The sequence below is a fragment of the Sorex araneus genome, chromosome 3 (genome assembly GCF_027595985.1).
Source record: "Sorex araneus isolate mSorAra2 chromosome 3, mSorAra2.pri, whole genome shotgun sequence".
Lineage (NCBI taxonomy): Eukaryota > Metazoa > Chordata > Mammalia > Eulipotyphla > Soricidae > Sorex > Sorex araneus.
Window position 1 is genome coordinate 92928399 of NC_073304.1, and position 13527 is coordinate 92941925.

The 13527-nt window shown below is 40.1% G+C and overlaps 1 protein-coding gene across 3 annotated transcripts in view; it reads left to right on the forward strand.

Annotated features, from left to right (window-relative positions):
• SLC12A1 (solute carrier family 12 member 1) overlaps positions 1-13527 on the forward strand; it is a 111585-nt gene that overhangs the window by 44834 nt on the left and 53224 nt on the right. For all 3 annotated transcript variants that reach the window (XM_055131928.1, XM_004609652.2, XM_004609653.2), the window contains exons 10-16: positions 2183-2334; positions 4388-4495; positions 4801-4924; positions 6601-6702; positions 8832-8987; positions 10573-10672; positions 11576-11687. In XM_055131928.1, the coding sequence (XP_054987903.1) occupies positions 2183-2334; positions 4388-4495; positions 4801-4924; positions 6601-6702; positions 8832-8987; positions 10573-10672; positions 11576-11687 (854 nt within the window). The remainder of the gene's footprint in view (positions 1-2182; positions 2335-4387; positions 4496-4800; positions 4925-6600; positions 6703-8831; positions 8988-10572; positions 10673-11575; positions 11688-13527) is intronic.

The following is a 13527-nucleotide window of genomic DNA, read 5'->3' on the forward strand; positions in this document are numbered from 1 at the left end:
AAAGTTATAGACCTAATTTCAAAGATTCTTCTAGTTTTCCCCAATGGGTAGAAATACTTTTCCCAGGATAAGAGAATAGTCATGGTGGTCCATGGTCTGTCATTTGTGCAAATAATGGCTTATGGCTTGGTTTTGTGAGAATTTTGAGAGATCTATCACAAAGAAGTTTAAATTACATTATTCATAAAAATCAGCTCAACATAAATGATAAATGCAAAAAGGTAAAATCTGGAATTGAGAGTTTTGTTTGGTAACCAATATCTATAATTTTAAGTATTTAAGGTGAAGTTGGCAGGCTACCTCTTAGGGCTACATAAGCAAAATTCATGCACTGGTTATTTTAAATGACTCTTTCAACTTGAAGATCTATAATTAAGAATTCAGATTCAAAGAATGTGAATTTTATGACTAAAAGAATTCATTAATACCTGTCGGAGTCCTCTCGAGTTATTAGCAAGGAATGAGAACTCATTCCAGGTGGGGTTCAAAAAGCAAAATGAATAGCTTGTTGGTGAGCATTTGGTTTATAAGCTATTTACCGTTAGGTAGCTCAGAAAAGTCATCTGTATTTAGCACTTATAGTCACATATTTCAATTCTCATGTGACTGATATGTTATAGCAGAGATTAGTTAGAAAACTGCATAAAGAAGATCAGTGATTAAGTCCATATTCCATTTCTAGGAATCTATCCTAGAGGGAAAAATATCTGAACTACAGAAAAAAATAATGGAAGCACAAAAATACCCATCACATAATGTTTATAATAGAAATAACAGAAGTACCCAAAGGTATGAAAATAATAGACTTAAGGGATCAGAGAGACAATACAGGGATTAAGACATTTATCTTGTATGTGGCTGACTTTGGTTCAAGTCCAGGCACTGCAGATGATTCCCTGGGCACCAGTAGGGGTGGCCTCTGAGTACAGAGCCAGGAGTGGTCCTTGAGCTCCACCAGGTATACCCCCCACAGAAAAGAAAATGATGAACTAGTTAAGCAGATAAATATCTGACCATCAATGTTTGTTACCTGCAACATTTTAATATCCCAAAATTTATGTGTATTTATTTAATCTGTTAAAATTGCATAGGAAGTAGAATAACTGCTTAAAATCTACACACAAAAAAATTATTTGTTAAAGACAAGGGAGTTTCCAACCTGGACCAATTGATCCCTCCTTAGGCAACCTGGTGGTTCTCTGCTGCCGGAGGGTCACCATATTGATGCTGAACTTAGTGCGGACACCCGATCAGCATAGCTTACTACCATCCCGAAAGGCTGGAGCGATAGCAGAGCAGATAGGGCATTTGCCTTGCATGTTGCTGACCTGAGTTCAATTTCTCCGCCCTTCTCCGAGAGCCCGGCAAGCTACTGAGAGTATCTAGGCTGCAAGGCAGAGCCTGTCAAGCTACCTGTGGCATATTAGATATGCCAAAAACAGTAACAGTGGAAATGTTACTGGTGCCTGCAACAGGATGACAGTGATACAGTGAAAGACAAGGGATAAGTTCTCTTAAGTATTAGAAATTTACAATGCTACCCTAGGATCTTTTACAGACACAAATTATTGAAAACAGTCCAATAAGTAGCTTTAAGTGAGGAAATACAAATTCAATGTGTATTACATGCAAATTATAGCCATATGCACTTAAGAAAGAACATCTTGACCCCCTTAAAGGGTGGTTAGGTTTCAGCCTGGATTTAAACCACCCAAGGCACTAGACATGGCAATTTGTTAGGGATGGAGGATAATCCCAGGCTTCAGAAGATGGAAATTTCCAAGGACTATGGCCTGGGAAGCCAGACAATGAATATCAGACAGATAATGGGATAGGATAGGTAAGAGAACTGTTCAAACTCAAATTAAACTTAGTATGTTTTCAGATGGGCTGGAGAAATAGCACAGCGGCAGGGTGTTTGCCTTGCACGTGGCCAACCCAGGTTCAATTCCTCTGCCCCTCTCGGAGAGCCCAGCAAGCTACCGAGAGTATCTCACTTGCATGGCAGAGCCTGGCAAGCTACCTGTGCCGTATTCGATATGCCAAAAACAGTAACGAGTCTCAAAATGGAGATGTTATGAGTGCCCAGTAGAGCAAATCGATGAGCCACAGGATGACAGTGACAGTGTTTTCAGATCTCAAGGGTTTACTAAGGAATGACAAGCCACCTTTGTTTCCCCAGGAGCCTGTGTGGTCCGAGATGCCACTGGGAGCATGAATGACACCATCATTTCTGGGATGAACTGCAATGGCTCAGCAGCCTGTGGGTTGGGCTATGACTTCTCAAGATGTCGACACGAGCCATGTCAGTATGGACTGATGAACAATTTCCAGGTTCGACCTGCAGAAAACAATATATTATAAGAATTCTGCTTATTACTCATGTTTTCATGTTTAGAATATCACGTGTGATGAAATTTCTGACTGTGCAGCTGGTCGGTTACTAATTGATTTCTACTCAGCAGAGCACATTTTCTGTGGGAGGGAAGGGACACATATGGGCATGATGTGGAAGCAAATCCTGAGGTTACATTGACCGGGGTGGGGAAGATCAGACTGTTCTATAAATTGTATCACCAGGGAAAGCTTTTCCAAGCAATATTATGTATTTTCCAATCGACTATGCAAAGTTTTAAGGTTGGGAGAATGAGAAACTCAGCCTGTTTGCACTTGAGGAGCATTTCACACATAGGGTCTTGGAATGCCCAGAAGACAAAGACAAAAAGGAAACTGTGAGTGGCAGAAAAGGATGTAAATAAGGGGCATGAGAAAAGGGAAACTGGGAGAACTATGGAACTTGAAGCCTATGAGTTTGAATGATTTCTGAGCAGGAGGAGAAGCAAATTTATCATGAAAGCATCATTCATCTAGTTGAACAACCAACAAAAAGAAATTAGCTTGCAATAGCCAGAATCTGGAAAAAACCCTAGTGGCCCAGTACAGATGACTGGTTAAATAAACTTTGGTACATAATACACAATGGAATACTATGCAGTTATTAGGGGAAATAAAATAATGAAATTTGCATGCAAGTGGTTCAACATGGAGATTACCTGAGTGAAATGAGTCAGAAAGAGAGAGACAGACATAGAATGACTGCACTCATTTGTGGAATATAAAGTAACATAATAGGAGACTAACACCTGAGGACAGTAGAAATAAGAGTCAGGAGAATTGCCCCATGGCTTGGAAGCCAATTTCATGTACTGGGGGAAAAGTTAACTGGGATGGAGAAAGGAGCACTAAGTATGTGATGGTTGGAGGAATCGCTCAGCATAGTAAATGCATGGGCTAAACATGATGGATACTTGATACCTGTATGGCAAACCATAACACCCAAAAGGACAGAGAGAGTAGGAGAGAATGTGCCTGCCACAGAGGCAGGGGGTGGAAAGGGATGCGGTGGGGGGGAGGGATACTGAAAACATTGGTGATGGAGAATGAGCACTGGTAGAGGGATGGGTACTAGAACATTGTTTGACTGAAACACAATCATGAAAGTCAGTAAGTCTGTAACTGTATCTCATGGTGATTCATTAAAATAAATTTTTAAAAAATGGGATAAAAGAAATTAGCTTAGCTAAAGTCATTATTTGAAAAGATGACTTACACTGATAGAATCTCATCAGGTTTCAGATTTGAAATTATGTTTAATGAGCACAGGAAACAGGCAAAAGTTTGAAAAGCTTCAATGTGCAGGAAGAACAAGAAAGACTAATAATGACTTTAAAAAGAAGGTCAACAGCTGAGCCCCTCCCCAAACCTTATTAAAATACCACTTTCTGCTGGATACCATTTCCTCTCATCAAAGGAACATATGCCCACAAAGAGCAAAAGGAGGAAATGTCAAAATTCTTGAAACCATTTCCTCCTTTATTCTTTCCAGTATCTTCTAGATGTGTGGCACTGAGCATTTGCCACTTTTCTAAAATAACAACAACCAAAAAAAGGTTGCTTCCATTTTGGATTAAAAGTAAAACCAAAATATTAACGACTTGCAAATGAAACAGGGACAGGGAAAAAATTTTCAAAAGCAAAACCAACCTGGTTAATGGGGCTGGAGCAATAACACAGCGGGTAGGGCATTTGCCTTGCACGCGGCCAACCCGGGTTCGATTCCCAGTATCCCAAATGGTCCCCCGGCATTGCCAGGAGTAATTCCTGAGTACAAAACCAGGACTAACCTCTGTGCATCGCCAGGTGTACCCCAAAAAGTAAAATAATAATAATAATAAAATAAAACCAACCTGGTTAAGAGCACTGAACTTATAAAGGAGATTCCAAATCACACAAAGTGGAACAGGAAGTATTTTTATTGAGATATGACCACGTGTATGTTTAAACTGTCTGTTGGACCCTCCTCCTTACTTGACTGTCTTTTCCCCAGGTTATGAGCATGGTATCTGGATTTGGTCCCCTCATCACTGCGGGCATCTTTTCAGCCACCCTCTCCTCTGCCTTGGCCTCCCTCGTCAGCGCCCCCAAAGTGTTCCAGGTGACCCAGGCACAGGGGACCTCCTCTGCTCCCTGCTGCTCTGTCCTCTGCATACTCAAACTTACTGGGAACCGTTTTCCATCCTTTCTGAAACCACTTAACATTTGCATCTGGCTCACATGCTATGTCTGTCACAGAGTCAAGATCGATTCAAATAATATAAAGAATGATAAACAGCTGTATTAACTTGTGCCTCATATTGTGTACTACTTTGTCTTTCCCCAAATCTGTTTGCTTCATATCCCCTAGGGAAAATGACTGTGCATAGACAAGAATGACAGATTTCTCCGCTTCTTTCCCGTTAGGCCCTGTGCAAGGACAACATCTACAAAGCTCTGCAGTTCTTTGCAAAGGGCTATGGGAAGAACAATGAGCCGCTGAGAGGATACATTCTCACCTTTGTCATAGCCATGGCGTTCATCCTTATTGGTTCGTAGTTTGCTTGTTCTCACTGAAAGCCAAAGAATTCTGATTACCCAGAGGATGTCCCTTTTAATGGGAGAAATGACTTATTTGTTCTTTAGATCCCTGTTGGGAATATTGAGGCAAAGCAGGAAATAGGAAACTCTTGAACATCGAAACTCTTTGAGGACCTGAGGGAATCTCAGGACTTTATTCTATGAATCTGAATCCATTCAACCAAATGCAACTGAATTCTTCCTCCACTCTGGCTGACATTGTCTAATTACAGAGTCTTTTCCAGCTGCCCTGTCCTTTTATCCCCTGGCCTGGCAGCCAGTATCATCTTTTCTCAAAAATGACCACATATGTCTAGGATAAAACTTACCGACATTATTGTTAACGTGTATGCTTCTCAAGCAACCCTAGAGTTAGGAGAAGAATCCGAGAGGATAGGACTCTGCATTTTTGCTAGTGCATCAAGAGATTCATTGACCGCTAATGTTTGCAAACTACTCACCTGGACCATACTCAGCTCCTTCTTGCTAAGGAACTTATATAACCAAGCAAGGCATGCTCAATAGCTTTAGTTTGCGTGCTTCTTTCTCCTCTCTAAGGCGCCACTGTGGTTGGTGAGCCTCTTCAAGGAAAAGAAGGAAATGGAGAGGATCGTAGTAACAGATGAACAGACCCGTCCTCTGCACAGTAGTCCCAAGGAAGAAGTGTTTCTCCTCATCCCATAAAAGCCACACCCAGCTGCCTCCAATATCCTCATAAGTTTTGTGAGGTTTATGAGGGGAAAGGTTGACTTCCTTGTGAGGTGATTGCAAAAGACAAACGTGATTATATACACATTTCTGAATTTGTAATTTAGGCTTTCAGACTTAATAAGCACCATCCTATCCTGAAATGATCAAGTAACCAAGGTTAGAAAAACGTACCAATGAAATAGCATCCTTTAAAACTGCTCTGTGATAAAAATGTAGGGGTGCTCTCTGACAGCTTTTTTGACCTACCCACTTGCCAAGATTCATGTTCTAGAATCACATTCAGTTGTGCTTGCATCCTTGAGTTTGACAGGTATCTGACCTTCGGATAAATGAGAATGTCTCTGTCTCTTGTCTCACAAAGTAAACAATAAGGCTAGGATTAAATCATACTGGATGTTTAACTGCTAAAGTAAAAGATTTTTTTTCATTGCAATCCTTGAAAGAATCTCTGCAGATGTAGAAAACATTCAAAACACTAACAAGGGTTCTGAAAGGCAGAGAGAACAAGAGGGGTATATGCAGAAATATTTTCAATCAGGAACTTATTAATATATCACCTGACAGCCTTTTGATTGTATGCATAGCAGATAAAGAACACAGGCTTCAGCAGCTCCAGAATAGATCTTAGGAGAATTTACTATCCGCCCAGCCCCCAAACTCTCTACCCATTTCTACCTGAGTGTTTTGTACGTAGAGGTCTTGAGTGCCTGATTTGCACTGATAGGCTTTCTTGCTTCTTACCTTTTGGAAGTCCTGGCCAACAATATATTTTTAAATGAATGCAGCCTCAAAGAAAAATCACCAGCTTCTTAAACTTTGACAGATGCTAGCTATGTTTTCAATTTCCAAATAAAGTCAAGCTTCCAGGCTGTAACAGCTGTTCAGCTCCTGGTCTCATCTCTCATACGTACATGCTCAATTCTGCTTCTTTCACAGCGGAACTAAACACCATAGCTCCCATCATCTCCAACTTTTTCCTGGCTTCCTACGCACTTATTAACTTCTCCTGCTTCCATGCCTCTTACGCCAAGTCTCCAGGTAAGTTGACCTTCCAAAACTAAAATTAGCCCAAATAAACAGTTTATTTGTCTCCAAGTGAAATAAGCCAGCAAAAAAGTGATCAATCGGTGCCTATGTCTTTCTCCATATCCTGGTGGGCAGTGTAATCCACTTTATTTTAGTGAGTCAGGGGGATGGCTCCTGAAATAAAAAAGAATCATTTGAGCAATGGCCTTTTTGACCAACCGTAAAGTCAATTTTCTCCTGTGGCAATAAATTATTCATTGCAAGAGAAACCACATTTATTTCAGCAGTAGAAAAACACCACTATTTATTTCCAGGGTGAAAGTGACCACAGAAGTGGAATAAATGTATATATTTGAAACTTCCTTACTATCAATTTGTTTCTTGCCCATGGTGCTGAAGAGAAGGATGAGTAGTTCCTGTAATTACCTGCTGAGCACAGTCGATGCAGATTCACATGGACTCCGGTGACATCCCTGCATCCCTCAAGTTCTGGCTTAAAGTGCCAGATTCTGGCAAGATTCCACACCAATTCTGCAGCTTCCTTGCTTTTCTCTGCTTCCATTGACCAATAGAATGGCGCCTGCCTTTCCCCAAGACTGGAGATTTGCCAGCACCAACCTCCAGAAAGTCTTTCTCAAAAGGACTTTGGCCAGGGATAGGAACACACTTCTTTCTTTCAGGCCTGTCATGGTCTTAACTCTCCTTTGGAGGGTCTGTTGTCAATAAGGTAAAATATAGATGAAAACTTTCAACCACCGGAGGCCACTAGGTTGTGGCAGATAACCAAGGACAATTTGTGTAGCTTTGTCTGCTTTTAAGCTGAGGACATTATGTTCAAGTCTGGAAAGCAATACATCCATGTGTGCCTCCATGCCATAGTACATCTAGTTTTGAAAAAACAAGGTAAAGGAATAAAGATGGCAAATACAGGAAAGAACATGAAGAGACAGGACGAAAAGAGCAGATAAGATAAAGGCGAGGGAGACTGAGAAGCACACAGAAGGCCAGACAAAAAGGGCTGGATGCACATTCAGCATGGGGGAAGTCTGGGATCAATCCCCACTGATGTGTGGTCCCCAGAGTACCACCAGGAATGACTCTCAAGCACGTAGTTAACAGTAGTCCCTGAACACTGCCAGGTATAACCCAAAAACACACATGAAAAAACACATAGAGGAACATACATGGATACATGGAAATAAAAAATCAATTTCTCTCCCATCCCCTATATATACACTTAACACCTTAACTCTCTCTCTCTCTCTGTCTGTCTTTCCCTCTTCCCCTGTCCCCTTACCCCCACCTCTCTCTCTCTCTCTCTCTCTCTCTCTCTCTCTCTCTCTCTCTCTCTCTCTCTCTCTCTCTCTCTCTCTCTCTCTCTCTCTCTCCTTCACATTTACACAGCAAAATTCAGAGACAAATAAGGGCATTTTCAGCAATGTTTTCAACGTGCTATTTCCATCTTGTGGCCATTTAGGAAATTGCTCCTGAAGATGTTCAAGGTTCTGTTGTGGTTGTGTTTGGGCAATTCTAAAGTGGACTTGACTATGAGACCAAAAAGTGCCTTCAAACGATAGCTTCCCCTCCTGACAGTACTGCCTCATAATTTCTCTAATTTTTTTTTCATTCCATAGAATAGACAAACATGGGAAATTCTAAGCACATATGGACCATGACAAATAATTTCATTATAAAACACACAAGGGGAAAAACAAAAACTCTCCTTTTCCATATATTATAAAGGTTGAAAGACCAAGCATTTTCCTCTCGGAAAAAATAAAGGGTTTTCAGCAAGTCATTCAATTGGCTTTTCGAAACTGTTCTCTCTTCATTGTAAGAACTCTAAGCTCATTATCTTGATCTTGACTTTCTTGGAACATGAAAGAGTGTTAGATATCAGATGAAGATATTTGGGGGCATGCAGAGGGTATGACCGGGACATGAGTGACACATATTTTATGTTTTATAGCATCTTTTTTGGGTATATTTAGACCTTGAAATTCAGTGATCAAAAATCACAGAAAATGAATAGCTTTAAAAATTAAAGCCTAGGTGTATATGCTAGGAAAAAATATCCAGTGGTCAGTGTGTGATGGTGGCAGAGTTTTTCTTGCCCAAGATTATTTTTATTTCACTTTCAGGCTGGAGACCTGCATATGGAATTTACAACATGTGGGTGTCTCTTTTCGGAGCCATTTTGTGCTGTGCTGTCATGTTTGTCATCAACTGGTGGGCAGCTGTCATCACCTATGTCATTGAGTTCTTCCTCTATATCTACGTAACATATAAGAAGCCAGGTAAGATAAGAACTATGTGGTTGTGGGGGGGAGGGTGTCCAAATTCCATTCTAGCTACTCTCATATTCAATAAACATTGAGTGCCTTCCATGGGCTGAGGTGGACCCTGAGTGCAACAGATAATAATAATCTGAAATAATAATGACAGCAGTTAACTCAGCTAAGTACCTATTACATGCCTTGAACTTATGGGGGTCCTCCTCAAAATTCTTCACATTAGGGCTTATTGGTCTTATTTCACGGATGAAGAAAACTGGAGTTCAAAACGTTGCCCTAGTAAGAATCAGACTGTGACATAGCTGAGTAGCTGAAATATTCACATCTGTGTGTGTGTGTGTGTGTGTGTGTGTGTGTGTGTGTGATGCCAAAGCCCCACCAATTTTCCATTCTATCACCCTGCAATGTCATGATCATGAAATCTTTTGCCTTCCTTCCAGGATTTCACAGATACGCACAAAGGATCCACACATATCATTTACTATAATGTGATATAGCAAGCATCTTGAGAATGATGAAGGAATTGGTGAAAAAAAAAGGAGAGGAAAAGATTTACTCTCCTTAGCATTGTCCAAGAAAATTTTCCCAACTAATGATTTGTGTTCCTAGGACCAAGCTATTAGTAGGCACTGAATGAATTTTTGTTAAATGAGCAAGCAAACTGCTTTTAAAAATTAAAAGCAAGAAGGAGGGGTTGGTTAAGTCAGAGAAGACTACTCTAGTGAGAGGTTATAGTGTGAGACTTGTTGTTACTGTTTTTGGCATATCGAATATGCCATGGGTAGATTACCAGGCTCTTCCGTGAGGGCAAGATACTCTCGGTAGCTTGCCGAGCTTTCCAAGAAGGGTGGAGGAATAATAATAATAATAAATAATAATAATTATTTTTAAAGACATAAAATCTGAAGAACTAAAACTATAATTATTAATAATTAATAATTATTATTAAAATCCTTTAAGACATAAAATCTGAAGCACTAAAACTCCTAGAATAATTAATAATTAATAACAATTATTAAAAATATTTTTAAGACATAAAATCTGAAGCACTAAAACTCCTAGAAGAAGTTTGTGAACTTGAATTAAGAAGCTTTCTTATGTTACAAGCAAAAAAAAACTATCAAAAAACTATAAATCAGGTTTCAAAAAATAATAATGAAAAACTTGAAAGAGAAAGAGAGATTCCTGTATTACTTTCTCTATGTATAAGAATTTTTCTTTTCTTTTTGATTTTATAGTTTTCAAAGACCCCTGAATTTGTTCTAGGACCAACCTTCCCCATTTTTCTCCTATCTGACTACACTTTGGTTATCACACAGCTTGGGGGAAGAAGATGGACCACCAGAAATCTAACATTTGTTCACTAGCCTGAAAGACAAGTCCCACTTCTAAGAATCCATAGTGCTCATAGAAGGGGGCCTTACTCTTTCTAGGAAACACTTTCCAGGAAATAGTCCTCTTATTTGGGCACTTGTCACGGCTAACCCACCCAAGGAAAATCACAGAAGGGCACAGTCCATGGAACTTACTTACAGTGTACAGAGAGAAGGTCAGCGTTCCCTATGTCAGATCTCTCTTTCCTCCACAGATGTGAACTGGGGCTCATCTACACAAGCTCTGTCCTATGTGAGTGCTTTGGACAATGCTCTGGAGTTAACGACAGTGGAAGACCATGTGAAAAATTTTAGGTAAAAATGGTTTTCTCAGACATCCTACTGTTTTTTCACATCAGAAGTGACCTTCTTTGGGGCTGGATGGATAGCACAGCGGGTAGGGCATTTGCCTTGCATGCGGCTGACCCAGGTTCAAATCCCAGCATCCCATATGGTCCCCTGAGCACCGCCAGGGGTAATTTCTGAGTGCAGAGCCAGGAGTAACCCCTGTGCATTGCTGGGTGTGACCCAAAAAGAAAAAAAGAAAAGAAAAGAAAAGAAACAGAAGTGACCTTCTTTTACTGAGACAAATATACATAAAGAGCTATGTGTTTTATGGTCCTATCTTAGAACAGGCAGTCACATAAACCTGCCACATATTCTCTTACATCTTCTGTAAGAGTTCTCTTTTCTTCTGCTCTGAGCTATACCTTCCCTGGAGGATGAGCCCCCAGAGTTGCTCAGGGTTGTCTCCTATGCACGAAGGTAGAGAGGTTGGTGTAAGTGACTGGATTTCAGAGAGATGGCCCCATAGTCCATACTGATGGGTGCCATCTTCATTCAGGTTAGGTTTTGAAGCTTATTGAATTCTCTTAGGAGAATTGACCCTTTAAGCTCTTTATTATTTGGTATTTTGAATAGAACCTGAAAGCAAAAGCTGGCAAGGAGGCTGAATGAGAGTAGCAGGAAAATTCTAGCCAGAGAGGGACAAGCTGCATTGGGGCGTAAACATGGCATCAGTGGCCACCTTTTCCTTACATCACATGTTGCATCATGAACAAATCAAGAATTCAAAGATGGAAAAGAAGAATGTCCCCAGAATTTTGAAACCCAAGAACTATGCCGGGGAAGGATTGTTGCATTTGCACAAGACTTCTGTAGTTAGGTTTCTGGACTCCGGGGTGGCCAATTCTCATAGCTTCTTCTCACCACTTACAGGCCCCAGTGCATTGTCTTAACAGGAGGACCCATGACAAGACCTGCCCTGTTGGACATCACTCATGCCTTTACCAAGAACAGTGGCCTTTGCATCTGCTGTGAAGTCTTTGTGGTAAGAGCTTCTTTATTCCAAGTGCTCGTCTTCCTGTTCACCTTGTGTTGTTTCGGGTGAGAGGAACAGGTTCTGCAGTGGACGATAAAGCAATTTTGACAAGAGCCCTTTCCCCTTGATTCATAGAGCAGAGACTAGCAAGGCTTGTGATCCTGAATTCAAATAAATGGATAAAATGTGCTTAAGATTTCATGGGGAAACCAACTAAAAGTGATAAATATTTCCTACTGATGACCTTTGAGCCAAGGAAAAGAGAACTGGTACTGAAATAACATAAAGGTACCTAAGGTGATAACTGGCTACAAAATTTTAAAAGGATGGAATGAGCCAGAAAGCACTATTATGTAGATTGATGAGAGAGCCACACATAATGGCCGCAAATGATAGCACATAGAATTTAGATGAAATATTTGGATAATCTTGATGACACTACAGATGTCTAGGGAATTAAGCCAAGTTTCTCAAGTCTTAAGTAAATATTCGGTACTAACATAACCTCCCTTTTTAAAATAAATATAGTATGTGATAACAAATGATAACTTATTGGTGATTTTTCTCAGAAGATATGCAACATAGATGTTAAAATTTAACCATTTATTTACCAATGAGCACTGAGAAGTGGAGAGAATATTAAAATCATAATTAAAGACTAAACTCTAGTCCTCCAAAACAACACACCCTTCAAATTTCGCAGTTACCTCAATGCATTTTATAGTAATACCCTATTATCCAAAGAATTTTCCCATAGATTTTAATATTTGATCTACATAACCATATTTTCAGGAAGGAAAGAAACCTAAGTCCTATTCTCATTTTTCTAATGGAAAAGTGAGATCTCAGAAAATGGAAGTGTTTCACCAAGTCAAATGGTAAAAAGTGGCAATCTGCATACCTCAACTCTGCTCTGCTATGCTAAGGAGAAAGTCTGAGCAGATGCCGTTTTTTGGGGATTGCTGTTAAAAATGGTACGGCTACTACATTTCCAGTACCTGCCAGGGATTCAGGCTCACAAGAACTTGTATGGACCTGGAGCAGGATCACTGCATCCAAATGCATGAGCTAATTACCCCATGTCTCTGCCAGCACTTCAGCATTGTTTATCCTGAATGATACCCAAAATGCTATTGGAAGCAAGTTAGGCATATCCTCTTTCTTCTCAGTGCTTATATGATAGTAGCTCAAACAAATATAACTCAATGCAATTATCTGGTGGGGGGTAAAGGGAATTCTACTATGTATGATTGACAGGTTAAGTAATGACCAGCTATGACTCCAGAGGATTTAAAAAAATCTTATCGCGCACCCTTTTCTCACATTATCAGCTTTGGTGCCCTGGATTAGTGGATTTCATTTTGGCCAATATAATACGGGAGTTGGTTTTGATGGAATAAGCAGTTTGGGGAGCTTTTCTCCTTCTGCAATTTACAGAAAACTTGATTTAGTGGGCAATAAAGTATCTTTCGGACAGAGGAAATGAACTGGTAGTGTAAATAGTCATATATTGACAGGGGAGAAGGAGCTCCCCAGAGAAACAAGGAGACATTGCTTTTAATTAACCCTTTGTTGCTTTATGTGAGATAAAAGATACTAATTTTGAAAATTTTTTTATTTGAGATAGGTACCCAAGTCTGAGTCTTTAAGTGGCTCTGGTTTGACAAGCATGTTGAGCCACATTGCACTACTCTGTGCTGGACCCTCTAATTAAGTTCCAAGAGTCTTGCACCCAGGTACAAAGTTGTCTTGATGATGTAAAATAGGTATTGCCATAGTTAATGAGTTTCCAGTTCATTATATTTGATGGGTTTCTGGGGCAGAAGTTACTGAGAGCTTGTTTTGCCTC